General features: G+C 43.0%; 2 protein-coding genes across 4 annotated transcripts; both read right to left on the minus strand.

Moving 5' to 3' along the window:
- Window positions 1–231: 231 nt before the first annotated feature.
- arhgdig (Rho GDP dissociation inhibitor (GDI) gamma) lies at window positions 232–11,715 on the minus strand. 2 transcript variants are annotated; one of them, XM_053852679.1, is made up of 7 exons: window positions 11,460–11,715; window positions 11,237–11,395; window positions 6,018–6,191; window positions 5,341–5,424; window positions 2,890–2,963; window positions 2,346–2,409; window positions 232–2,276 (listed from the first exon to the last, which is right to left on the minus strand). In XM_053852679.1, the coding sequence occupies exons 2-7, from the start codon at window positions 11,307–11,309 to the stop codon at window positions 2,080–2,082; spliced, it is 666 nt and encodes a 221-aa protein (XP_053708654.1). In that variant the 5' UTR covers window positions 11,310–11,395; window positions 11,460–11,715; the 3' UTR covers window positions 232–2,079. The 2 variants fall into 2 exon arrangements, with proteins under 2 accessions (XP_053708654.1, XP_053708653.1); XM_053852678.1 differs by having other exon boundaries at window positions 11,237–11,715.
- A 661-nt stretch (window positions 11,716–12,376) lies between these two features.
- clcn7 (chloride channel 7) lies at window positions 12,377–24,986 on the minus strand. 2 transcript variants are annotated; one of them, XM_053852144.1, is made up of 25 exons: window positions 24,659–24,986; window positions 23,759–23,833; window positions 22,734–22,799; window positions 22,372–22,437; window positions 22,157–22,289; window positions 21,845–21,954; window positions 21,628–21,708; window positions 21,335–21,397; window positions 21,170–21,253; window positions 20,913–21,006; window positions 20,433–20,497; window positions 20,214–20,330; window positions 20,097–20,151; window positions 19,942–20,002; window positions 18,767–18,908; window positions 18,450–18,543; window positions 18,188–18,360; window positions 17,695–17,746; window positions 17,483–17,610; window positions 17,215–17,300; window positions 16,953–17,085; window positions 16,822–16,881; window positions 16,582–16,758; window positions 16,432–16,512; window positions 12,377–15,075 (listed from the first exon to the last, which is right to left on the minus strand). In XM_053852144.1, the coding sequence occupies exons 1-25, from the start codon at window positions 24,770–24,772 to the stop codon at window positions 14,989–14,991; spliced, it is 2,397 nt and encodes a 798-aa protein (XP_053708119.1). In that variant the 5' UTR covers window positions 24,773–24,986; the 3' UTR covers window positions 12,377–14,988. The 2 variants fall into 2 exon arrangements, with proteins under 2 accessions (XP_053708119.1, XP_053708117.1); XM_053852142.1 differs by having other exon boundaries at window positions 12,378–15,075; window positions 23,759–23,836; window positions 24,659–24,983.
- Window positions 24,987–26,912: the final 1,926 nt, after the last annotated feature.

Here is a 26,912-nt window from a genome sequence, read left to right on the forward strand (position 1 = left end):
GACATTATTAATGAAAACTAAAAGGAGGATATCATGAAATATAAAACATATTTATGGACAGCAAATCCGAGTAAAATACATTCATAAAACTCTAAGGCTTACTACTACAATTATTTACTTCAGGCCCTAATCTGGTGCTTCAGTCTTCTGCAACAGTCACACGGCTCTTGACATCAACAGCAGACCTCTTCATAGTAATAATTCACTTCACACAATTTTCACTGAGCTTGCACTTTAATTAACAATTTGAATGGAAGAGTGAGCATTTCGGACTCAGATTTTATAAATGTTTCACTTGACAGGAGGCCTTCAACCTGAGATGACGCCATGCTGACAGGCCACAAAGAGGCTTAAGCTTCTTCAAATTCAAATCCTGTTGCGACCAAATTTTGGAGATAGAATAAGGTTTAATCTTGCACTGTCTAAGCCATTTTGACTTGTCCCACCAAGTCACACTCATTACAGCCTTTGAGATTGTGTTAGGTTCCAATCTTTCACACAGAGATTAAGATTATTGATTCTGATCCTTGACCCTCCAGGTCACCACCTCCCGGATTATCTCCACCCGTAAACCTAAGAGGACTCCAGGGGATTATCTTCAGTAAGAAAGTGGATCTTTGGAAGAGAAAGAACATTCTTTATTGATGTGACTCACATTTGCGGGCTTCCTCTTTAAAGACAAATGCGATCAAAATGTCATTTATTATTCTTTATTAAAAGCTACAGGACGCTGCGCTGGACTCACACCGGCGTCCGTCTCATGGTCACAATCTTTATTTCCGTCACTTGTATGTATCTTGACAGTAAAGTCGTAAAAAAGGAATCTTTGCTAAACCATGCAACACCCAACAAGCCGACATGGACGTCTCAATCACAACAACTTGTTTAATATGCTCAGCGACAACGACGACACCTTATATCCGACATGGTAATGAGTTTCTGACAGAACGTCCGTCTTCAGTGTTGACATCTTGAGATATGAGCGTGGCTGTCATCCCACAGTGAGCGACACACATGCATGTCTTCCTATGATACATTGTTCCGCCAGTCCCAAAGAAACCTGGTGCTCTGAAGAAGATAACGTTACTTTACAATGCCATGATGGTCCTCCCCTGACTTAAATGTGGACATCAAAATAATAATTCATCCCTCCTGTCCATCAAAACTCCAAAGAGGCCAGCTATTGTTAGGTAATAATCTTATTTGTATATTCACCTATGCAGCTGCGTTACGTTTGTTAAGGTGCCGTGTCACGGCTGGATGAACTCCAGTTTGATTCTTCAGGTGTGCTCTCTTCCTTGCCCCCTGCTGTGCTTCACACCTTCAGCAGGACCAGCAGTGTGGACCTAGTGTTGTGATTGTCGAGCTAAGAAGCCTCTCCTGAAAGAGTTAAAGTCAAGTGAGACTTTGAAAAAGCAGCCGCAAGTTTGAGGCTCGGACTTTAGTTCATAACTCTCATTAAAATGCTCGCAGTAGGCGTTGAAGCTATCGCATATTACTTTAAATGTTATTTTAAGTAGGACAGGTCTTCGGTTTAACCCTTAAATGCCAGCTCATCCTAATGGTAGCAAAACGTTTCAGACCTATCAGCACATAAATCAATATCAAAATGCAATTTAAAATTTCCAGCGCCGCTGTCAAACGGTCAACATGTTTGAAGCAGGTGAACTGTTCGTAACAATGGTGCTATTTGGCTACTGATAGTGATAATGGCTGCTATCGTAACAGCCTCTGTGTGACATCAGCGGCTCTGTTAAAGCAGAGAACAGCCCTCCTTCTTCATGTTGCTGCAGAAGTGTCAGGAGGCATATAATACAGGGCCTTTTCTACCTTACAGTAGATGCTACTCCCACAGTAGGATTATCCCCTGATGGTGGTTGGAACTGAGGACATGTGGAGCAAAGAGGTGATGAGAGGGTCTTTATCAAAGAGGAGTATTAAGAAAGAGAGGGATGATGAAGGGTTAAAAAGTTGGAGGAGGAGACTGAGATGAGAGGGAGGAGGACGAGACTTCTTCTCTGTACCATGAGATCTATCATCAGAGGATGGACTGAGGAGGAGGTGGAGCCACATTTCCATCTAATCCCAGTCCTTCTTGACGTCAATATTCCAGGTCCAGGTCAAGTGAAGATTCTTGTCGTCGTCAATGAACTTGGAGTTGAACTGATAGGTTCCCCGGGAGATGATCCCCTTCGGCGCCTCGTCGGCGGGGGACACAAACTCGTACTCGTCTGCCCGCGGGCCATAGCTTCCGACCATGTATGAGGCCCGGTCCACTGCGGAGATGCATGTTTCAGAATCCAGATGTCAGGTTCACATGGCCACATTCGGACATGACAACCTACCATTGATGCCTTTTCTGGAGGCCGCATGATAGTACTTCAAGCCGGCAACGATTTCTCTGTTCACCTGCGCGCACACACAAGCCAGTCACAACACAGTCACGTTTGTTTCCGAACACAAATGGCAGATGCGAACAAGGGCCCCATCATTGCCAGCAGCACTGTCAATCACAAACTGTGACTTCGTGATAAAAAGTCATCCGTAAAATGTTGTCATTCTGTGAAGAACCAAGTCATTGTTTGTTGGTCAAAACAAGTTAACTTGATATTTATGAGACGGGAAGCAACCAACCAAAAATGTCTTAATGCATGTTTAAAGTTTGGTTGCGATACAGCTTCATCTGCCATAAAGTTAATTTACATCAAACACGTCACAAAGTGTGGTTTCTTTTGACGAACGTGCAGAAATAAAATAAATAGCTTCAAAAGGACTGATGTGATTTGTCAAAGTATGTCCTCTCTGACCATTTTAAGCGGAAATACATGAAGTGGAAATTCAGCAGATTATGTAAGCTGTATCACGCTCACTTGTTGTCCGGACTCTCACCTTGAAGTGAATCTTTAGTTTGAAAGTGGAGCCTTCCTTCAGGACGAACGTTGGCTCCTGAGCGCTGAGGTCACCTGACCAATGACACATAAACAATCCAGTCACACGTGAAGAAGACAGCTGCAGTGACGCGTCATGTGCTCACACTTGACTCACTCTATATATCAGCAGTTAAGGAGTCGGTGAACTTTGAGCATTAACAGGTACAGCTTTTTTATCGTTTCAAAACCTGATAAATCCATCACCACCACCTCATGTTGTTCTGCAGCTAGAGTGCAGAGTTTGTAACCTTTAACCAGCATTTGTCATTGAAAGTGGCTCAGCTTCAGAGCATCATGGGACTTGCAGTATTTGAACATGATGTTCAAAATTCACTGCCAAAAAACAAGCTTGCTCCAGCGAAACGCGTGTCTCCATGGCACGGGGGAGTGTAATGTGCCCCTTTAGCGGCAGGAGATGGAGCGGGGCGGGCCACTTTAAAAGCGCAACCATCAGAAATGCATTCACAGCCTAATCACTTTATATCTCAATTTAAAACCAACCATCCGCCGTGAGTGCTGGCTAATGGATGGAGCGGGGAGGGGGGGGGTTGGGAGGCGATGATGAAGCAAAGATAGAGGGATGGACTGAAGACAGACGTGGCACGAGGAGGTGGAAAAGAGGAACGTAGCGCGGACTCACTGAGGTGGAGCCCAGGGTGAGAGGTCTGACTCCCACTGGTGTCACCCCCATTAAATATATATGAAGCACACTGGCGCCCTTCAGTAAAAGCCTCCAGTCAGTGGAGGAGAGAGCTTCATGTCTGACCCATGTTGTTAAGCGACATCATGGCTTCATGACCTGGTTCAGTAAGGAATCGGGTGGTTTGAAAACCTGCAGGACATGAGGAGCCAGGAGAACACAGGTCAGTTGGTCTGTTCACCCACTGACTACTCCCCCTGAACCTGGAGTCAGTGTGATCATTGGAGATGAAGTGGAGGACTGAAGTATCTTGGGGTCTTGCTCGCAAGTGAAGGAAAATTTGACTCAACAGACAGAGCTTCAGTCGTGAGCATTCTGTGGTCAAGAAAGAGCTGCGGACGCCCCACGTTGTCTCGGTTGACCTGAGAATTTCACAGAGATTTCCAGAGAGAGGGTGCTGTGGGCCTCTTTAATTTATTATATTATTTATTATATTATTTAAAATCATCATTAAACGGTCTCGCTCCCCCACAACAGTCTTCATAGTGGGGAATTTAGGGAGATGAACTCTCATCATGTTCACTTCCCTCCTCACTACTGCTGGCTGGAGTCGAAGAGGAGAAAATGTGCTGCTCCTCCCAGGAGTGTCTGGCTGAGAAAATAGGTCAGTCGAAAAGGTTGTCTACCTGTGCGTCTCACACTCACACACACAAACGTCGACCCATGAATTAGCTGTATTGATTTTGCAGCTCTGTCTCACCACGATTGCGAAAAAGAACAACAAGCAAATGATTCACCTGCTATAAGATGTGCATGAAGGACATCAGTTATGAACCTGCCCTGCTGGAGTCATGTGATCCAACAAACTGGGTGTAAAGTCTGTAATCTTTGGAACGCAGGCCGCAGTGTGTGGATATCAAAGCAACGCGCTGCTCTGTTTTTGATAATGCAGAGTCTAATGTGATCAGCAGAGAAGGTAAAGTCCATCTCTGGCCCACTCTGGTGCCTGCGTGGCTGTCCAGCTGAAACATGATCCGGCAGGCTTTAATATGCTGCTGCTGCTGCTGCTAACTTTAGCTCCATCATGAGACGACTTCCGCTCACTGACTGTCAGCACTTCACCAGCAGGAAAAAAGGAAGCCACTAAAAACAAAAGACCAGTCATGAAAAGTATTCTGTAGGGCTCCGCAAGGCTCCACCTTTGGTCCGACGTTACTGGATGGCATCAGGGATTTCAAAACAATGGCTACTGGACAATAAATTCCTGTTATTTTAAACACACCTTAACTCAGAGTTTAAACTCAAATCAGCTGACCAAATACACACGTTTGAACCACATTGTACTGTTGGCTGGACGGTGCTAGCCAGCTGTAGTTACGCGTGTCGTCCACTGTGACTCAGCCTTCATTTTATGAGCTTACAGACCGGCTCTGCTCGGAGAACAATGGGTCCCTCCCCAGCGAATGCCTTTATTCCAGGGAAATGTTAATTTTGTCCACGAAGCAGTACTACTGTGAGTCACACCCACTGCAGTCGCTCCGCACAAAATGCTGCATCGACGGTCAAAGCTTTTCAGTTAAATAAAACATTGAAATGAATAAATGTACTGTGGTTAATTTATATATATATATATATATATATATATATATATATATATATATATATATATATATATATATATATATATATATATATATATATATATATATATATATATATATATATATATATATTTATGACAGGAGACGCCATCAAAGAAGTGCGATTCACCTGTCAGGTCCATGGTGTTCTCTCCAGGAGCATCGTCACACAGCAGAGTCATCCGGGTCACCTGGATGTTTGGCACGGACGAGTCTGAGGAGGTGAAGCATAGTTTGATCAAAGTGACTCCGTTTTCCCTCGCTGCTTAAAATGAGCTTAGTCAGCATCTCTTTTTCTTTTATTTGTAAAACAGTGATGATGTCACCTTCACTGCAGACAAGCTCTGAGTTCACACAGAGCAACAAGGGGTCTTGTTTCAGCGGAGGAATCTGATATGAGCTGCCAAGAAGAGAAGCTGAGGCAAGCAGTTTCACTGTGTGTACCTGCTCCTGACACGCCACTGATAGGGTTTCTATGACAGAGTAACTGTCAGTGCGTTCAAAGTTTCTCCTTCACGTCCAGGTGATCATTCAGTCCCAGCAAGCCGGGGTAACAGGTGACAGAGCTACTTGCAAAACAAGTCAACACATTGTGGACCTCCACCCAGTTGGATGTGCAGAGAACAATAAGAAAAAAAAAACTTAACCTCTGTCATCAACATTGTCAAATGCAGTGATAGAAACAGGGTTTCACTAGCTTAGCTCACTAGTCTGGAGTGGATGACAACCAACTGCGATTTCAGTTTCAGCATCGACCTGGCTCAGTGGACTCATGCCTGTCATGGAGCAGTGTCGGAAGCCACGCACCTGTCATTGGAGCCTGCATCCCCAGCAGCGTCTGCTTGTATTTTACCAAACTCTCGTCTTCTTTGTCCATGTCCTGAATCTCCTGCAGCGACTTCTGGGCCGGTGGATTGTAGTTGAGGCGTCTCTCTTCGTCGCCCTCCTCCAGGTGAAGATCCTTCTTGTCCAACATCAAACCTATTAAAGTGAAAAATATCTTGAGAAGCCAGAATAACCTGCCACACCTGAAAAAAACAGACAGACTGGGGTGGCTTGTTACGCGACATGGTTGCAGGTCCGTTCAACCCCAGTATATTACCCAATATTTGTAATTATAAAATGAGTCTCTTGCGTCTTTCCAGGAGTGCAAAGTCACCTGTCCATGCCAGATAACATCTGATGGCAATTTAACACCAAGATGCCGCTCCACAATCGGGCTGGAAAATTCATCCCAGCTTCTCGGTTGCATCACAGAGGAGCTGGAATGTGAGCGAGGAGTCGCATGGGGCTGCTGGGTAGATAAAAATGTTGCCAGTTCAGTGTGAGAATATATCAACTGTCTGAAGTTTGAAGAGAATGATGAGCTTGTGAGTTGAAGTTATTAGGTGCAAGGTCACTTTAGCTCGGTGTGAGAGCGTGAACCATTGATATAAGAGCTGCTGTGCTCCACTGTGTGCAGGGTGGCGATAAAATGCACGCGTGCGTACACGTCTCTTTGTTTCAGAGTATACCGCACCCACCAGGACCAAACTCGTCTGCCTTCCTCCGTTACCATGGCAACGCTTTCAACTCCCTGCACGGTGACATCACCTTTGCTGTGTTTCTCTTGTGCACAACTGACTGGTTAAGTGACTCTGGTTTTCATCCCACCATGTCGCATTTGGAGCAGCACCATGAGATGGAAGACTGCACCTTGTGTCAGATTATTATCCATTGTAAATCACTACTGTGAAGGTGAGTTTTTGGTGCATCAGATACATGAACTCAGTCTTGTGGATTTGTTGGCTTCAAGGCATGAGCATGAGGAGAATGTACCACCACTATGGAAAGAGAATCACCCATGAAATCAAAATGTCAAGTGAACATCACCTCTGAGTCTGAGACCATGGTTCTCATCTTAGGACCAGAAGAATGGAGTCCATTCAGTTGCACTGTAGTCTGAAGACCACCATGAAAACAGATTCCAATGACCAGGTTAAAACAAACAATGACGCAGTTATCAGACATCAGAAATATCAACCACAGCCACTTTCATCACGTGGACAAAGAGTCATTACAGTATGAACAACGTGGTTTATTCAGGCCGGCAGTTAAGCCTCTGAAGAAGATGATGGAAAGCTGAGTTCCATTGTAATGACGAGAAAAAACAGCCACATTTGTGCAACAAGCAGCTAAAACCACCACAAAGTGTTTGGGATTAAACACAAAATGTCTCTTCCAACCGTCCATCTGTGATCTAATCTGAGCTGTAGAAGTCCAGAAACGTTGCACAAGTGGCTTCACCGGCAGTGGCACAGCAAGTACTGCAGGTGTGCATGACAACAGAAGTCGAAAGGGAGCGTGGAGAAGTGATCTTCCATCTAATCCCTTCTGTTTCAGCGCCAAGCTAAAATCTTTGCCAAAAACCGAGAGCTGTGAGAATATGCCGCAGAGCGTTCATGTCTTCGCAGATAAACCAACATGTTTAGAGAAAATCAACAAACCAGTCTGTTCAGGAGTAGCGCAGGCTCGAGGCCACGATGGAAGAGGGACCAGAAATACCAGCAAACTTGTAAGACAGACGAGTGTTTGGCAGTGAAGAAAAACATTCATAAATTAGTATTTACACTTTTACTCGAATGGTATTTCAAACATTATATATATTATATTATATACATATATATATATATATATATATATATATATATATATATATATATATATATATATATATGTATTTTATTTTTTTATCACTATTTGTATTATAATGTTTGTCTTCATATTTTCACATACTCTCAATAATTCCATATATACTTCCATAAATATTAGTTTAATTGATCTGCTTTTAAAGGCTTTTTCGAAAATAAATTTGCAAATACAATTATTCATGTCAACCTATTTCCCTACTTGCAGATGTATTTATTTATCTCCACATATAGTTGTCATTATACAGTATTTATTTCCGCATATTACTATTCAATTCTACATTTATTTATTACTTTATTTCATTCCACGTAGCTTTTGTTTCTTTACTCCCACAAACGTCCATAAAATGATCTCCAAAAATGTTTATTTCATTGTTTCTCTCCTTCCATATTTAAATGTTAATTTCCTTATTCAATTACATCGATATATATGTATTTAGTTATTTTAACGCTTTTCTAGATTTATTTATTTTCTGAATTCACAGTCATGAGTTTCAATTCTTGATGCAGTTCATTACTTCAAAGCTGTGCATCATTGGGAAATAGTGTTCTCGGGTGTCATGGCAACCAGATATTCACTTGTTGATGTTGATCAGTGTCAGCAGAAGAGTCAAGGAACATCATGTCCCTCCTCACAAGTGTGAGTGTCAGACAGGCCACTCACCAGGGTACAAGCTGCATTTTAGCAGCAGTAAGATCCTACTCCCTGAACCCACATAACTACAGAGTGTGACAGAAAACAGAATGATTCTTCCCTTCTAACGCTCCCCATTTTAAATATTCCTTTGAGCCCCAAAAGCACCGACACTTTCAAAAGCCCTGCAGCCGAGGCGGCGCGTGAAGAGGATTCTGTCCAAGTGAGGAGCACAGCAGTTAAAGATCAACACATCAGCAATAGAGCAGGTCACGTGACAGGAGCAGAATCGATCCGGTGCCGCTGAGCCTGTCGGCTCTTCTTCAGCACGACCAGCCAGGAGCTCATTACTTATATGTCACGCATGTGAACTGACTCAAAGTGTCATGTTTCATGACCTGCTTGGATTTATTCCCTCCAGAACAACAATTCTCATCACATATGGTGTTAAGTTCGCTCTGTGTCGTGACATCCAGAGAGCATAAATACTCCAGTCCTCACTAGAAATGACAGGAGCGAAAATCTTCATTTCACACCACTTTATTCCCACAACAACAGGGGACTGCTGCCTCAGAGGAGGGGCAGGGGACACCCTGGACAGGTGGGCAGTCCATCACAGAGAGACAGAAGCCGAACCCCAAACAAAAGGGACTGGATTCCTGGACTCAACACTGAATCTCCTTATAATTCCACTCACAACAAACACGTGTGAGGGGGACAAATGTGTGAGGATTTGTGAGAGGCCAGTCAAGTCACATAACCTGATGTGATGTGTGTGTATGTACCTCACTTGTGGGAACCATTTCTTGCCAAAACACCTCCTTGTGGGGACCTGATGCCTTTGTGGGGACCATTTGACTGGACCCCATGAATCGAAGACTTCAAAATAACTAGGTCATTGCCCCTAAGTTGATGTATGGTTCAGAGTCCTGGTTTTGTTTTGGATGGTTAAGTTCAAGGTGAGAGGCTGGAGAAAGCATGACGGCAATGAGAGGTCACCACAAAACATGAGAACACAACATGTGTTTCCCAACAATGTAAACACATTAAAAAAACTGTCTGAATGTGACACCCCACTGTGACACGTCCACGATGGAAGAGCTTGACAAACCAAACCACACACCCCATTGCCAACAGCGTCCTGTTCTGAAACAGACCAGCACTAATAAAGTGTGTGTGTTTTTCGTGATTGTGTGAGTCATCTCTGAATCCATCTGTAACACCAGCTGATGATGTGTAGAGATTAGGTCACTATGTCGCGTGAGACCTTCCAGTAGAGAAGGCCGCTCCTTTAAAAGACAAGTGGTGAGGAACAGAGGGTCTCTGGGGAGAGGCAACAGAAACAGCCGGATTTGAATTCCTCCAGTGTCTGAGGATTGACAGCCACTAAAGAACACACACCAGGCACCCACCCTCCAGCCTCCCTCTCTGTCCTACATTTAAAACAAACCCTCCATCTTCGTCTTTCTGAGCACTTTCACTAAACAGCCTTCTGACCTTTCTTTTTTTTTTTGCTCTAATCTTCTTCATCCTCCTCTTTCCTCTCCATTATCTTGCAGTCCATCTTCATGGGCTCTCACTTCCTGGACGTCCCTTCTTAACCACCAGCCACTTGCCCTTGTGTTTTCTCCTCTCCTCTCATCTCAAGCACCTTCATATCCGACATCTGAAGACACATAGTTTTCACACTGTCCTACCGTTACTATTAACCAACCAACATCGGACCGAGGGGGGAAAAATCACCACTTTCCACTAACATTTTTTAACCATTACATACCTGGCAGTGAACTTTAGTTATAAATACAAGAATATAAAGAAGAAAAAAAAAGAAGAAGAAAAAGGATGATAACAGTGATGGTCACTATGAATTGCAAATATAAATTAAGTAAAATAACAAAACATATATATATATATATATATATATATATATATATATATATATATATATACATAAACATAAACATATACATAGATGAGTTCAATAATCCTAAAAATAATTTAACTTATCTAATTTCTATAAACATCAACCAACAATAATCTGATAATGTGAATTAGTTTTGAAACATAGAGTCAAACAGCTCCGCTAAACCGCTTTTATTCACCAACTTTCAGTTGAATTACTTCAAACCTCTAAACTTTCTTTGTCAAACACATTCAGCTTCATTTTGCAAGCTCATGACTTCCACACGGAGGCAGGAGGAGGGAAGCCCCAGCACTGCTGCTGCTCCTTCACACACCAGCGACTCACGCCTCCGCACATACAGTGCATGATGCGGTCACTGCAGGAGCTCCAGACTTCTTCATCTGGAGCTACATCACTGACTGACCGCTGACATCAGTTCAGAGAGTGACGTCAAGCTTAGTCACCTGTGAAGTCACAGCAGTGTTTGGATGATCGCACACACTATAGAATGGGATCAATAACTATCGATTTGGTGCCTGTTGGACGTAAAAATGTCCGCCTTCGAGACACATCAGGTGCAAAAAGTCGTGCTCACCCGCAGGTCATTTACATGTAGAGATTCCAGTTAATATGTGAGGAGTTTAGTCATAAGTGCACACACACTTTTATATAGCATCACAGCAGGTTTGTATCCAGCACATGCGTGTCATGACAAATGATAAATGAAATGTGATCCTTCAACAACTAGGATCACAGATGAGTTCACACGTATAGCGGTGGTCACGCACACACCACGCCTCACCTCTGTAGCACACGGTCAGCCACAGCAGCTCCAGCACTTGACCCCCAAACTCACACACGTCCAATCCCAGCATGGTGCCTCTCTGTGGGACTGGCAGACCGGGGAACCTCCACAGGTAGCAGAGCCTCAAACAGAGGGAAGCATCCACCCAAAAAAAAACTACAGGATTGGAAACAAGAGAAGTCAGGCGAGCATCTCCACCTCAGACGTGACGGATTCTTACTCTGGCAAAACCGCTGGGATGGAATAAGGGAGGAGCGGAGTGAGAGTCGGCGACTCCAGGAAGGTTTCCTTGGGTGTGGAGCTGGAGAGAGAGAGCGAGGGAGAGAGGAGGAGGATGGGGGAGGGAGGCAGCAGAGACCAGGAGCTTCTTCTTGCTGAAAATCCAACACCTCTGCTTCACTCACTCCAGGCTGAAATGAGAACCTTGGTCAGTCACATCTGTCTGCAGCAGTGGCTCAGACGCTGGCCGTGGATTTTCAGACAGGCAGTGTAACCCCCGAGCCCCCACCCCTCCCTTCTCATGCCTCTGTCATCAGCCCAGAGACTGCAATGAGCTCATCCTTTACCTCCCTCTCCTCCTTCTCTCCTCCCTCACTTCCCATTCCAATACTTTTATTACTTGTTATCAATTTCTCTCGCGCATCCTCTTCTCTCATCCATCCATCACTCTTTCACGCCTCATCCCTATCACATTTCCTCAAAGCCCTGACTCCATCGGTGACCACACCCTTCACTTCACTCTTCAGTGCGCTTGTTTCCACCAGCAGAAAGCATCTTCCATGCTCAGCCAGAGGTCCAGAAAGATCAGTCGCTGACAGGTCAGTGTGAAAGCAGAAATATTGTATACATTGACCCGCTTTATGAAGCAGCTATAGATCCGGCTTCAGATCCATATGTTCCCTTCACATGTCTTGAGTGAGTTTCACTGCCGCCCTTGTGAAAGAGAACCCTAAAACCTTGAGTGTAAAGCCATAATCTCACAGCTTCAGTGCAAAATCACCAGCATGGCCGAGCAGTAACCTCTGGGCGGCGTCAGCAAGCAGTCTCTCTGTCTGAGGGAGAGAAAGTCATTATGCTAGTACTGCTCAGTGGGAAATATAAATCAGGAACAGCAGCAGATTCTGATGGAAAGACATGGAGGCAATGAAAGGATCTCTGCTGAAGACAAACCTCGCGATGGTAATTCCAGCATGAAGACGCAGAACAGAGCGGTATGACACCTTTGACTCAGGGAGGCCAGAGCTGAACAGCATCCTGGAGCTGCTTTGGTACAAGAAAGGTAACTTCTTGTTCACAGTAGCGACTCTATTTTGCCTCTTAACTTCACGTTAGAAGGTTAGAAGAGATTAGATTTATCCTTTAGTGAATGAGAAGATATCAGGTCCATCACGTCTTATCTGAGGGAACAGTGTTAAATACAAGGATCATACATGCTTTCATGCTTCAATTCCATACAAGAACGTGTTGTAACACATAATGAATCTAACATTAATTTAGTTATTAATATATAAATATTTGGGGTGAGATTCAATAAAAAAAAAAAAGAGAATTTGTGATTAAATAATGTCAATTTATTGCAGTTTAATGGTATAAGAATATTTGCCACAAGAAGCCACATTTTTCAATTTGAATGAATTTGGTATATTAGTGAAACTAATGATGGATCCATACTTACATTTAAAGAACAAAATATTGTTTATTTTGCATCAGTTTGACAATAGCGCAAGAAATCACAATGGCGGCTATATTCAAGTTTTTTTATCACCTTACAGCTACTACAGCTACAGCTCTTTTAATGTCTTGAAAATATTTGTATAAGAATTTAGATTTTATAAGAATTTCAAGTCCATTCAGAGTAGTGGAAACGCTGGCCATTGTGTAGTGAAAAACATCAACAAAAGCAACCTGTTTGCCAGCCGATTCCATAAAGCTGCACGTGCATGTGCTGTGGTAATGTTGCACGCACGCACAGGATGTTACGTTGTTTATAATCTATATAGTATGGAGGACAGGAGCGGAATGTGTTTCATTTCAGGAGTCACCACAGGTTGTTGGTGGAGGATCACATGGGTGGGTTGTGAAGTATCGGCAGCCATCATCCAGACTCCGCCAGTGCAACTGCGGCTCATAATGAAGCAGCATGACCCCGGGGCTTCCTGAGAAAACACTCCAGTCATTTGGTTTCATTAAAGTCAGTCAGGAGCTCCCTCCCAGTCTGACACGGCCATTAGCACTGAACTGCTGCCTGTCGACAACAACCAGCAGACAACAAGTAGGCGAGCGACTGGCCTGTATTTATGTCTCTGGAGAGGCACCTGTGCTCCTTTGGTTTATGGACTTGATTTCTTTCTGCAAACTGTGGACCGTGAAAGTAAACGGTCAGCTGTGTCATGCCTCGATACAACACTTATTCCTCTGTATGCCGCACTTCGATCATGGATGTTTTTGCTTAGATTGCATTTGTTTTTCTATGCATATCGGTTTTAAATAATAGAGAGATGAGGGTAAGTTGAATTCATCCCTTCACAAAGGAGTTCTTATCTTAAAAAAATGGACTTGGTTCACATCAAACTGGTTAGTGGCTATAAAATTGAGAAAACAAAGCGCAGACAATGACACTCACACACACAAACCAAACTTAAAGCCAATTGTAATGACCTATAATAACCTTTAACCTTCGAATTTCAGTTTAGTCTTGTCAATGGTCCTAAAGGCAAATGTTCTCACAAGGAGGTGTTCCTGCCGGAATTGAATTGGTCTTCACAAGAATAGATACACCAATCCTACACACACAACTAACGTTCATGTGTGACGTCACACGCTTCGGCGTCAATCCAGGCACAATCGGTTGAAATCACTTTCCCGTCTGATACCGCAATCTGACAGTGTTCATGACTATACTTTAATTTTTTGCAATAAAAAAAAAAAAAACAACTTTCCCGTCTGATGAATACAACCTGTGACTCATCTAGTGGTACAAGAGAAAAGCACGCGTAACCATGGTGATGAGTTGAGACGGTTTAACAACAAATCATATCCTTTTATTCATTCACGTCCTGTCCAGTGGTTATAAAAGAGAAACTTGTTTGCAGAATGGCAACAAAACGGGGGGACGCCACTGAAACTAACACTGATGACCACAGAAATGTATGTGAAGGTGGCGTACTGATGTCAGCCGTGAGAGGTGCACGTGGCGGTGGCTCTGACCCAGCAGGACATGGATCATCTTCCACCATTGTTAAAACTACAGCTGGGCATTTTCACTCTGTGTTAAAAACCCAAAGTGATCCGCATCAATAAATAACATCACTTCAATGCAAAACAACACAAAACACTAAAGCAAGACCTTAAACGGCCAAGAGCTTCACAGAGTCACTCAATCTTTCCACACAAACCGCTTTATCACCTTTCGTATTTAGCCGTCATAAAGATGCTACGTCCAACAGTTAGCCGACTCCCTCCCAGCACTGGGAGCGCGAGAATTGAATCCAAGACACTGCTAGATCAACCCAGAATATCTACCAGAATCTTCATCAGCCCCTTGTTCATCATCCTGACGCTGAATTGTCCTTCAGTGGCTCCAGTGTTTGACTGGGTGACAGTGTTTTCTGCTATCAAGAATGAGTGACTGTGACGAAAAAAAAGGAGTGTTGGCTGCTGACAATGACAGGCTTCTTCAGTTAGGCACTTGTGATGGTTTCAGTTCAACTACATGGAATGCTTCAGTTTCTGTTCACGTAGCATGAGTCCTATGTCTGAGCCAGCTGCAGCTCTTCCAGTCCATGTTTGCCCAAGTGATATCTGGCCAAGTCTTTCCTGGTCACCAGTCCAACCACCTGCAACAAAACAAAACATGAGTGAGAAGCTCATTTTCTTCCAGCCAAAAGAGACACTCACCGCTGGAGAAACGTCACAGACTTCACATTCACATTGTTTCACATGTTCACATTTAAAGATATGGAATAATACAATATGAATGAAAACACTTAAATGATATTGAAATACTGATATTGTGTAGTCAGGCAGGTTGCCTGCAGTGATCTTTAATGTCCAGCAGGTGTCAGTGTTCAGTGACACTGTGTGTGTGTATAGCATTTTCACTCTGTCCAGCCAGGTGCAGGTCTACAATTTGTCTCTGGTGCCCTTTGACAGCTCTTTTGTCTTGGCCACAGTGTAGTTCAAAGTGTGACTGTTTGAGCTTCAAACAGGTGCCATTGATACAGGAAACCAGTGGAGGCCAGAAGAGCCTCTTTTTAATAAGTTGGTACATAAGGAGCTCCAGACCTGACATGGCAAAAAAATAAAAATAAAATCGTGCCCACAAAATAAGGAAGATCAGCCCATGAAATAGTAATTTCAGGGGAAAAAGTACTAATTTGAGGGAACTAAATACTAACTCCAGGGAACAAAGTACTAGTATTGTGACATGAGTTCTTCTAATGGGATGGGAGTGGTAGAGTATTATTATTATTTTGTTGCCAGGTGCAGGAATGGAATGGAACTGTGGAACCATAAATGGCCTTCTTTACTTTGATACCATGGATAAATATTTATTCACAAGAGACATATGCCATCAATCACAGGGATGTGCTGTAACCACTATACTAGGGCAAAGTCGCCGCATGTTTTGATCTATTTTAGTTAGACTACCACTGTGGATGTCACAGAAGTCGGCATGCACCCGTGAATCATGGCGTTTGAGCATGGCCAGCATTAAAGGAATGAGCTCCAAAAAGACGGACATGTGGGTCCTAAACTGTGCCGTTCACTACAAGTTGTCTGATCAGCACAGGATCATGACACACGGCCAGGGCACTCGGTCCTACTTAATCGATCGAACCCATGCATCTCATGTGGGTGACCAAATACTTATTACCCACTGTCATTTGGGAATAATAGAAGTGTACTTATGGTTGAAAATTACAATTACAAAACCATGGAGTAGTGGTATATTCAAAAGACAAAGAAAGTGCAATACATTAACAACACAAATAATAACAATAATTGTAACAATACAAAGCTTTCAAAAAACAATGAAATATTTAAAAACTTCATTGTTGTATGAAGTAGATTTTTGTCAGGGTGTGAGTCAGTATTGTGTGTGAGAATGATAGATCAGCCAAAACTAACCACATAGCAGCTTGTGTGGGTGAGAAAGCAGTGCGATGCTTTCACACAGCATGGACCCTTACCCTGTTTTCATCGTCCACCACCACCAAGTGCCTCAGTCCCAGCGCTCTCACGAGCTTGAACACTCGAGGAAGAGATGTTTCCTGCACACAGAAGAATTGTTTGAAGAATCTCTGTGCATCTGGAACTTGACCTTGGTGGAACTGACTTACCTGTGGAACCGTGTAAGGTGTTGGGTTCATGAACTCAGAGAGGTCCATCATACACTCCTTCTCATCCTGGGACACGTGGATGCTCTGAATTGGCGGGAAACGAGGGTAGGCATCTCTGAAGTCCTTCAACTGGAGCTTCCTCGTGTGGAGCCGGGAACGGGCCAACTCCACAAACACCTGACGGGAAGTGAAAGACAAGTCAAGCGCCTGAAGTCCATCTTATTCATTTCTGGTTCCCACCTTGTGTTTCAGGAGAACAATGAGCTGAGATCTCAGAATGAGGCCGCACAGTTTTGGTGGCTGCAGGTGGAGCACAGTGAGTTCATCAGCAAGTTCTGCAACATTTTAACCCGGAACAAACACAGCTGTACCTTATCACTGCCAGGAACCTGCACCACGACAGGGAAACCATTGTGATTGGAAGAGGTGTTGCTGAGGATCTCCACGATGTGTCCCACCTTCTCAATCTTTCTCAGGCAGGTGACTGGAGAACTCATCACCTCACTGTAACAACATCAGTTGACCGAACCTAAACTCATATACTGGTGTTTTTACACTGCAATGTAACCACCACTACATATCACAACACATCGGTTACAAGAGGAAGACTTTAGTGAGAGATCCTGGAAGTACCGAGCAGTCAGCCAGTGGGATGTGGCTGGAGCCTCCCAGTGCAGGAAGGGTACACTCTGCAGTTTGATGTGGATGTCATAGAGCCCCTAAAAGGTTGAAAACACATGTCACACAAGTAAAATAAGGATGCTTTGTTCAGCTGTTTCAATACTTGGTGCGTTCTAGTTGGGTATCCAAATGAGCAATAGCACCAGCACATCAATTCTGCCAACTTTCTCAGCAGTTTAATCCCAGCTTCTTCATAAAGACATACTTCGTCACAACATACCTCCACAAAATAGTCCCCTACGATCTTGGCTGTCATCAGGACGAGCATGATGGGGAGACCGTATGTGACATTTCCAGTGGCTTCCACCATGATGACAGTCAAACTTAGAGTCATCCTCACAATTCCTCCTGAAAAACATCACAAAATGCATCATTAAATAATAACATTCCGCCAAACAATACTCCAATAATGGAATCTTAAAAGGTGCATACCAAGCTGAGCTGCTGCACCGATCAAGGCATATTTACCAGGATCGGCCCAAACCTGGAGAGAAAACCAAAGGAAATCAAGCAGGTTTCGAAGCGTTTCACTTCAGCAACATTCTGGCTACACAGACAGCTAAGAATATCAATTATTCTTCAGCAAATGTGACTTATTGTTAAAGGTTACAGTAGACACTATGAGGTATAGGTTTCTAAGATTTTGCCTATTGCTTAAAAGTATCCTTCAGACAACCTTTCAAGTCTTAAATTTGATCTGACTGCACACGGTATTCAATTATCCTGTCAGCACAATACTTTGTTTGAATGATTACAGGTGCCTGTTTTGCATAACAAAAACAGATGGAAGCTTTCAACAGCTTCAGTTAATCTTTAGGTGACCTGAAAGAAAGACAGGAGGAGGAGCAGAAGAAAGCCAATGAGAAGATCAAAACAAGGCAGGTGATTGCTGTTCCACATGCAACACGTGATAAGAAAAACCCACCGATCCACCAGATGTGGTGCTGGCAAGCAGAATTCCACACAACCTCCCCCAGGCTGCTCCGATCAGCAGAGACGGGATGAAGACTCCAGCAGACACAGCCAGTCCATAGGTCCAACAGGCCAGGAAAAAGTAGGTGATGGTGAACAAGCCCAATGTCAGGGGGTTGTAGGTTCCTGAAATAATATTGACATATCTCATTGCAATCTGTTTCCTTCAACTAAACGCACAACTGATACACATATTGTACATCGAAGGGTGAGACCTGGCTGGTTGTGGAACAGGCTGCGGACACTTCTCTCCGGGGTATTGAAGAAGGCAGTCGCCATCGAATTATACTCCCCATCCGCACAGAACAGCTGCATGTAAAAGAAAACAAGCTTACAGAAAAAGAGTGCAAAAACTATCTGCATCAGCTTTCTACTGTGGCCATATTTCATCTGTCACACAGAATAATTTGCAAGATTGAATGAAGAAAATGAATGAATAAAACAGTTTCACATCATGACAACTCTAAAGCAAGTTTGAACCAGGAAGATCTTTGGAAAATGAAAGGCTTTGGCAGCAAGTCTGTCCGTGCACCTGCAGCGGATACTCCTCAGTGTGGTCTGGTCCCAGAGGTTGGCAGTCATTCGAGAAGTAGATCATCGTAAAAGACACGGTGGCAGTGACTGCAGCCACCAACATGGCCTCCATCACTTGCAGACAGGGCCGGTGGACGTATCTGTTGGGAATACATTAGTTTGTGGCTTCATCACAAACATTTCTCACAGTTTGAACTTCCCAAACACACCAGCAGAAAAAATGACTGACAAGAAAGGTCAACCAAAACAGTCTCTTGTCTCCGAACAAAAGTCCACTGAGACAAGAGGAATGTTGTTATTGTTTACCAGCTTCACCTTCATGCACAATTTAACCTGGCACTTTGTCTCACATGAGTCATCATCTGCTATCTTCGCACATATAAACCTAAAATACGACATAGGATAGATGAGATTAAAGCACCTGATCTGGATAGAGATAAACGTATTGGTTTCACCTGATCTTATCGCACATTTGCAGCAGAGCGTGACTGGAAGTGAAAATGTTGAATTTTAAAAGAGCCACCAAACCATATAGAAATACCTGCATGGGTAGGTTTAATGGCGTATAGCCAAAAGGCTCATGGGCTCAAGGCTGATGCGTTTATTAAGAACATTACAGGTCAGTTCAAGTAGAACATCACTTCCTATATTTGCTTCCTATATTTGCAAGTCTGTGATGGGCGATAAGACTACTTCCACACCACACATGCAGCAAAACACCTTATATGGTATGACAATATAATCATATTAAGTTTGCATATATGCAAATATAACAGTAACTATATATCACATATGTGTCTTAACATGACGGCATCACATTGCAAAGAATTTAAGTGGTGTTTTAGAAGATTAAATCTGTCAGACTCGTGACTATATTTATCAAATCTGATGTTATGAAACGTATCCATACAAGGAAGCAGGAAGTATTATTTCCAAAGCTAAACACGACAAAAAGAACAGCCAGACATTTGCTTGTTGTTGATTCAACTCATAGTGTACAAAACACAAGGTAACTAGAAGCTGTTTGGAGAGGAAAACCCTGAACTGTGTGCTCCACCCCAATTCTGGAAAGAGACAATGTTTGTATTGGCACACGCAAAACAATCTTCATGTATTAGTCATAAGACCTTTTGTTGTGAGTTTTAATGACATGCTGCTCCGCTTCCGTCATACCTGATTCGAAAGATGGTCAGCCAGTAGTTGAGGACGTTGAAAAGAGCTCCCAACAAACCACCTGGTAAAAGTAGCAGAGATTTAGGAGTAGAAGTTACAGCACGGCCACAGTAGTGCAGAGAAGTGGCGCCACTACAGACAAATATTCAGCGTACCTATGGCTCCCATGGCGATGAATAATGGAATCTCATACAGGTTGTACGTCACACTCTGCAAAATAGCCAGAGGTAAACAAAAACAAGGTATTCTGGTGTACAGTTCAGATTTCTTACATCACTATCGAAGCGTCCGAAGTTGATGAGACCTGGGTTAGACAGGTCACCCGGATTGCTATGATAGATGCTCAGGAAAAAGTTCAGTGTAAACGTGGAGACCATAGAGGCAAAAAACTAGAGACAGAAGGATGACAAGAGCATGTTAAGAACTTGAGTGTGAGATTGAGTGCTAAATTTCAACTGATGCTGGTAGAGTTATGCTGCACAGTGACTTACTATCCTCCATGTTAACATCTGGTTCCAAAAAGAAGCCCCTTCCTCCAGGGAGAACAGAACGCCCCCTGTAAAATGCAAAAACAGCACAATGACTACACAAAGAGTGACACATGCGTCTGTGCTGAATTGGAAGCTGTTCAATCTATGACATTAGAAGGGGTGAGGTATAACAGATGAACAACTTTCCAGAGTCACAGTGAGGAACATTGTAAGAACAAACTAGTTAAACTAGTCAGAGGATGGCAGAACATCAACAATGATAAGTTGTCAGAAAAGGAGCCAAAGAAAAAGCACCTGGCATGCAGTATCACAACACTTTAATTTGCCTGATGTTACCCCACAAGTGAAAAAGAGGAACAAACATTCTCACAGACCTAATACTAAGCACTTACTTCTTTCTCATCTGGAATATTCATGAGTACTTTAATGTCAAAAAACTTGAACAGGAAAATTAGAACAGTGTATCCGTTTTTATTTTACCGACAGGGGCCCCAAAGGCAGCAGAAACACCAGCTGCAGCTCCCGCAGACACAAAATCTCTCTTCTCTGTATCTCTTCGGAAGTATTCAAAGATCTAAGCAACACAAAAATTGAAGGCATGAAAGAGCTGTTTGTCTGGAGTGTAAATTGAGGTGAGTACAAGGTTTACAATAAAAATGCTTCTTTCAAATCCCACGGATGAAAAACCAACAGTTTGTCTTCCGGGAGATGAATGGAGTGACGTGACCAAAACTGACCTTTAGGTCTTTTTTCAAAGTGGTGCTTCTTCCTTGGGAGACTCCAGCAGCAACAACAGCACCAGAGTGAATCATTGGGCCTTCCTGAAATCAGGAAAAAAAAGAAGTCATGTACTCCAGTTTTTATTAATGGCGTTTGTTTACACCGATTCATGAAGGCCTTACCTTTCCCACAGCAAGGCCACCGACCACCGAACAAATAACGCCAGCTACTTTTATCAGGAGAGTCTGGAAGACAACAGAATGTAAAACATAAGACTCAGCGTTTTTTTATCAATATTCAGATTAGATGTCATTTTTAGTCCCTTTTTAAAATTCAACGTGTCACAGCAGCCAATGACAACAAAGACATTACAGATAAGGAAATATATAATGCAATACAAAGATAATAGATAATACAATTCAAAGATAATTCATGAATGAAAATCAACAATGGACAGATGGGGAAAAAAAAGTACCTTGAGTCGAACTACCCGTGGTATTTTCACTCCATTCAGGTAACATTTTATCTGAGGAATTCCACTTCCAGCAGCGATCGGCTGAAGGGAACAGAGAGGCACATTCATACACTGATTATTGCACAGAGGCTTTCAACATGTGGGGAATTCAGAATGAATAGGAGTACAATATTCAGAATTACAAATGCAGTTCAGAACCCTTTTCTTTGAGCCTCACCTCAAAAAAGGCGACAATGATGGCCCCCACCATGACAAAGGCAGAGTTGAGGACAGCCCAGAGGATGAGGGAGATGGACAGGCCCCCTGCGTCTGTGAACTGTTCTATGTCTACAAGAGGTCAACAGTCAAGGAAGTTTAACTCTAGTGACAAGACAAACCACTTCAACTAAGTTCCCCTTCCATAATTGCAGGCAGGCTGTTTAGGAAACTGATGCCAAATACCTTTACATTAAAAGGATTAAATACATGTTGAGAAGTAATAATAAATGCAGAATAAATGTTTTGAATATGCAGTTTATTGTGTGGATACTTCGCTTCACCACTTGATATTTGATTCCTGCCAGCTGCTCCACCGAGATGTCAATGAAACACGCAATGAGTCCCGTGAGGAAGCCGATGAGACCACAAACAACCCAGCGGCTGATCTCCAGACATCGGAAACTCTTCAGAGTACAACATGTTTTGCATTTCAGATTCTATTCAAAGTGATGACTCCGTGAATCAATACATCTGGTCAACACTCACCATGTAACTCATCCTCCTCTCCTCTTCCAGGAAGAGTTGGTTCTCACTGTTGTCATAGTCCAGACTCTATACAGGTGAAAGTGTGCTTTTTACTGACATTGTGTCCACATTAAAACATTTTTTATTATCTAGTCTAAATGAAAAGAAAATATTAAGAAAGGTCTATACAGAGAAGACAGAGTAGATTAGATTTAGACTAACAAAGACAAACAACAACGCATTTGAGACATAGACAAAGCACACAAACAACACTGCAGAAACAAAGAAAATACTGCAGAAACAGAAAAAGATAACATACATGCATGCATGCATGTTAAGTTAACCATCATAATAAAAAAATTAAAAAGAAAATGAAGTCAGACCTCATATTTAAGTGACAGTAGCTTCTCATTATGAGGAATTTCTTTGGGCCGTCCCCGAAAAGACTCCTGCAAAGAGATACACAAAGCGCAATTCATACATAATTGTACAGAACAATGGTGACATGAAAGCCTTACAAAAACATTATAGCCCTGTCCTTTCTTTACCAAATGAGAAATTTACAAAAGGAATGAATTAAAGATTATCTATGAATCAACTATACAGACTGTCTATCACATCAACTATACATATATATATATATATATATATATATATATATATATATATAAAAAACATCATCACTGATCAGTTAAGAAAGAAGATGCCCAGATAACAGATTGATATATTACAAGCACTCTAAAAAATACCAGTGCTGCTCTGACTGATTTTGAGGCAGAACTAAACTCAGCCGTAAATGTCAGGCTGCCATGAAAACGAAAATCACATGGGTCCCATCACATCACATCACCGTCAGCTACTGAAAACAACTGTTGTCAGAATGATAAACAAAGTTGCTATCTGACTGAGCAATTGAAAAAGCACGTGTATTCTCAGACTGAAGTCACAAGACTGCAGAGATCAATGAGAAAGCCACTAATGGAAAGAGAACGACAAAAGTTTTTATGTTCAAGGACAAAGACGTTTATATTTAATCAGATGCTTTTCCAAAAGGCACCTCAGAATGTATAATATTTTTTCACCAGTGTAGCTTGAAGCACATTAGCCAATTAATGTGCTGGTATGAATGAAATGCTTTATTGGGGAAAACAACTAAAGCACCCAAACAACAAGCTTTCTGTTAGGAAACCATGATGATTCATGGGAACCTAGGTGAATTTGTGTTATGAGACAAATCCATGTAAATATGCCACCAAAAGCACTCGCGAGGAGAAACCACAGATCATTGATTTGCCATAAACTTCCAGTAGAGTTACATATTACGCTCGCATTTCAAAATAAATGAGTGCAGCTCAGAAAAAAATGAAATAATGTCGCATAGACAAAAGAAGTGAACAAAACAAATGACCTCTTCAGACGTGATTTCCTCCTCCAAATCCACGGTGCTCAGTCGTCCAACATTAGATGCACCACTCGATCCAGACTGCTGCGTAAAAATGTTAAATATTGTCAGACGTACATTGTTGAACATAATCCTCTGTGGATAAATTGTTTGTTTAAACCATTACAACTGCAAGATGGCTATATATGTTTTAAAGAATAATAGAATATTGTTGTGTTAGTGTTTCTCCTATGCTATGTTTTCTTCTCTGAAATAAGTTTTACAGAAATACTGTGAACATTTTATTACAGTAAGACATTCTTTAGTAGAGGAATTCCACCTTTGGCACTGGTGGCACACAAAGTCCATGAGCCTAATGTTTAATCCAAGTCATGTGGAAAGAGGAAGGAGGAATTTTTAGTTTTGTTCCCATACTGACATTACATCAGCATGTCTATAAATTGAGTAGCTTTATGCACATGAATATACTGGAGACCAAAACCTGGGTGGTTAAGACTTATGAGAGGGGAGCACAGGCATGTGCAAAACAGTATCATTCACATGGTATCACATGGTAAATTGGTTCGGCAGCAACTCAGTCATGCATCTGAATGTGGCAAGTCAATTCTCCATGTAGAACGGTTTGAAATAGGAAATCATAATACGAACTCGTCAACCTCCCAGTTGACTGTTTTGTTTCCTTCGCGAGAGAAAACTTCTCATGTGATGACAAACTCAAAGATGAATAGCAGTTTTCACAGCAGGTTTACAACCGCGTCTTGCTAGTCATTGCGTTTCTAAACCACCGGAGTCGTCTTTTAGATTTAGAGGTGACCAAACAACGGCGTCATTTTTCAGACTTAAAAAAATACGTCTGCAGCAGATCGTGCGGGTGCTAACAGCTGTTAGCCGCCACGCTAGCTGTACCTGTCGGGAGTGTTTGGACTTCTCAGAACCGTTCAGCAGCGGCGTTCCCTCGCCGGCGGCGCCAGAATCGTCCGCACGACTGGACCACGACACCTTCTTCGTGATATTGGCCATGTTGACCCGCAACGGGTCTGTCTTCGGAGAGTCGCCTGGCTGTCTTAGTGATGCTAGCTGCCCGCTGTCATTCCCATGATCACCACGGGAACTCGTGACGTCTTCGTAAGGCTCGCGTGCAGGGCCAAACCAGGCGCGTTAGCCGTGGTGCATGCTGGGAAATATAGTCTTTAAAGGGGTACTGTCAAGTTTTATGTCACATTATAACTGAATAACAATATATGCATCAGTTTGATCTAACACATGATATGGATTTGTCTAAAGACAAAACAGTGGCTAATGATGACCATGGTCCCTTAGATTTCTAAGTAAAAACATGTACGATTCTGTCGTAGGTTCTGTCCTCTTTGCTCTTGCGACTGTTCCCGACCAACCCATCTACATGTGCTTTGTAGACTTGGAGAAGGCATATGACCGGGTGGCCAGGGATCCGTTGTGGGAGGTGCTTCGGGAGTATGGGGTGAGTGGTTCTCTACTGAGGGCTGTTCAGTCTCTGTATTCTCGGAGCGAGAGTTGTGTTCGTACACTTGGATGCAAGTCCGATGTATTCCCAGTGAGGGTTGGTCTCCGTCAGGGTTGTGCTTTGTCCCCAATCCTGTTCTTGGTCTACATGGACAGGATTTCGAGGCACAGCTCTGGTGAGGGGGGTTTGTGGTTTGGTGGCCTGAAGATCCAGTCTCTACTCTTTGCAGATGATTTGGTTCTGATGGCTTCAGCTCACGCTGGATCGGTTGGCGTCTGAGTGTGAAGCGGCTGGGATGCGGATCAGCACCTCTAAGTCCGAGACCATGGTTCTCAACCGGAAACGGATGGATTGTTCTCTCCAGGTTCGGACTGAGATTTTGCCTCAAGTGGAGTATCTCAGGGTGTTGTTCTCATGTGAGGGGATTAGGGATTTGGAGAATGGTAAGAAGGCAGAAGCTCTCTATATACCAATCAGTCTTTGTCTCGACCCTCACCTACGGTCATGAGCTTTGGGTCATGAATTAAAGATTATCGATGAATGAGCTTTGGGCCGGATAAAAGCAGCTAAAATGGGTTTTCTCCGAAGGGTGGCAGGCGTTTCCCTTAGAGATAGGGTGAGAAGATCTGTCACTCGGGAGAGGCTCGGAGTAGAGCCGCTGCATTGAGAGGAGTCAGCTGAGGTGGTTCGGGCATCTCATCAGGATGCCCTCTGGACGCCTCCCTTTGGAGGTGTTTCAGACACGTCCAGCTGGGAGGAGACCGAGCGGTCGACCCTGGACCAGGTGGAGAGATGATATCTCTACGCTGGCCTGGGAGCGTCTCGGGATCCTCCAGTCAGAGCTGGTGGATGTCGCCCGGGAGAAGGGCGTTTGGCGTGACCTCCTGAAGCTGCTGCCCCCGCGACCCGGTTATGAATAAGCGGGCGACGATGGATGGATGCCGATTCTGTCGTAATATGAAAGTTGTCAAAGTGTGTCTTGTACTTACAGTACATTGACAAGTGTGGAGGTTGATCACAGCTGAAAAAGAGGAATGGAATTGTGCTCAACACATGCTGCAGAGTTCATTTAAACAGTATGAGGCAGAGGACACTGGTGATTTAATAGCTGATAGTTAACAGGATACTAAATCACTGATGTGAGTGGTCACACTCACAAGAAGAATTCCCAGAAGTGTGTCTCTTCCCTTTGACTGCGGTGGCACTGCAGTTGCTTTAGATTTCTCTTCTGCTTTCTCTGACAATGGCTCAATCCTGGAATGGCGCGATTGACCCCCGGCAACCACACACTTCTCTTTACTTACTCCCGCATCATAAATTTGTTCTTGGTTTTGGTTGTGACATCAAAAGGTCCTGGACGTGTTTGACTTGAAAATGTATGAATTGAAAATCAACTGGAGAGTCGATAAAAAAAAATCAATATGAAAATGATGTTCTGCATTGTCTTTCACTTCCTCCACTTCAACTTCACCCAATCAATTTCCTTTATAGTTATTATTATTATACATGGGATTTTCCATTTTTATTATCGTAATTCAACTGGATCAACTGGATTAACTGGATCACTTTGTTGGGACATGCTTGTTTTGTGCGAATCAGGGCCTTCAAGGCTCTCTCTGCTGGCCTAACATAACTACAAATCGTGATCATGGTTATTTATTAAGTCCCCATATATAC

The sequence above is a fragment of the Synchiropus splendidus genome, chromosome 19, assembly GCF_027744825.2.
Source record: "Synchiropus splendidus isolate RoL2022-P1 chromosome 19, RoL_Sspl_1.0, whole genome shotgun sequence".
NCBI classification, from domain to species: Eukaryota; Metazoa; Chordata; class Actinopteri; order Syngnathiformes; family Callionymidae; genus Synchiropus; species Synchiropus splendidus.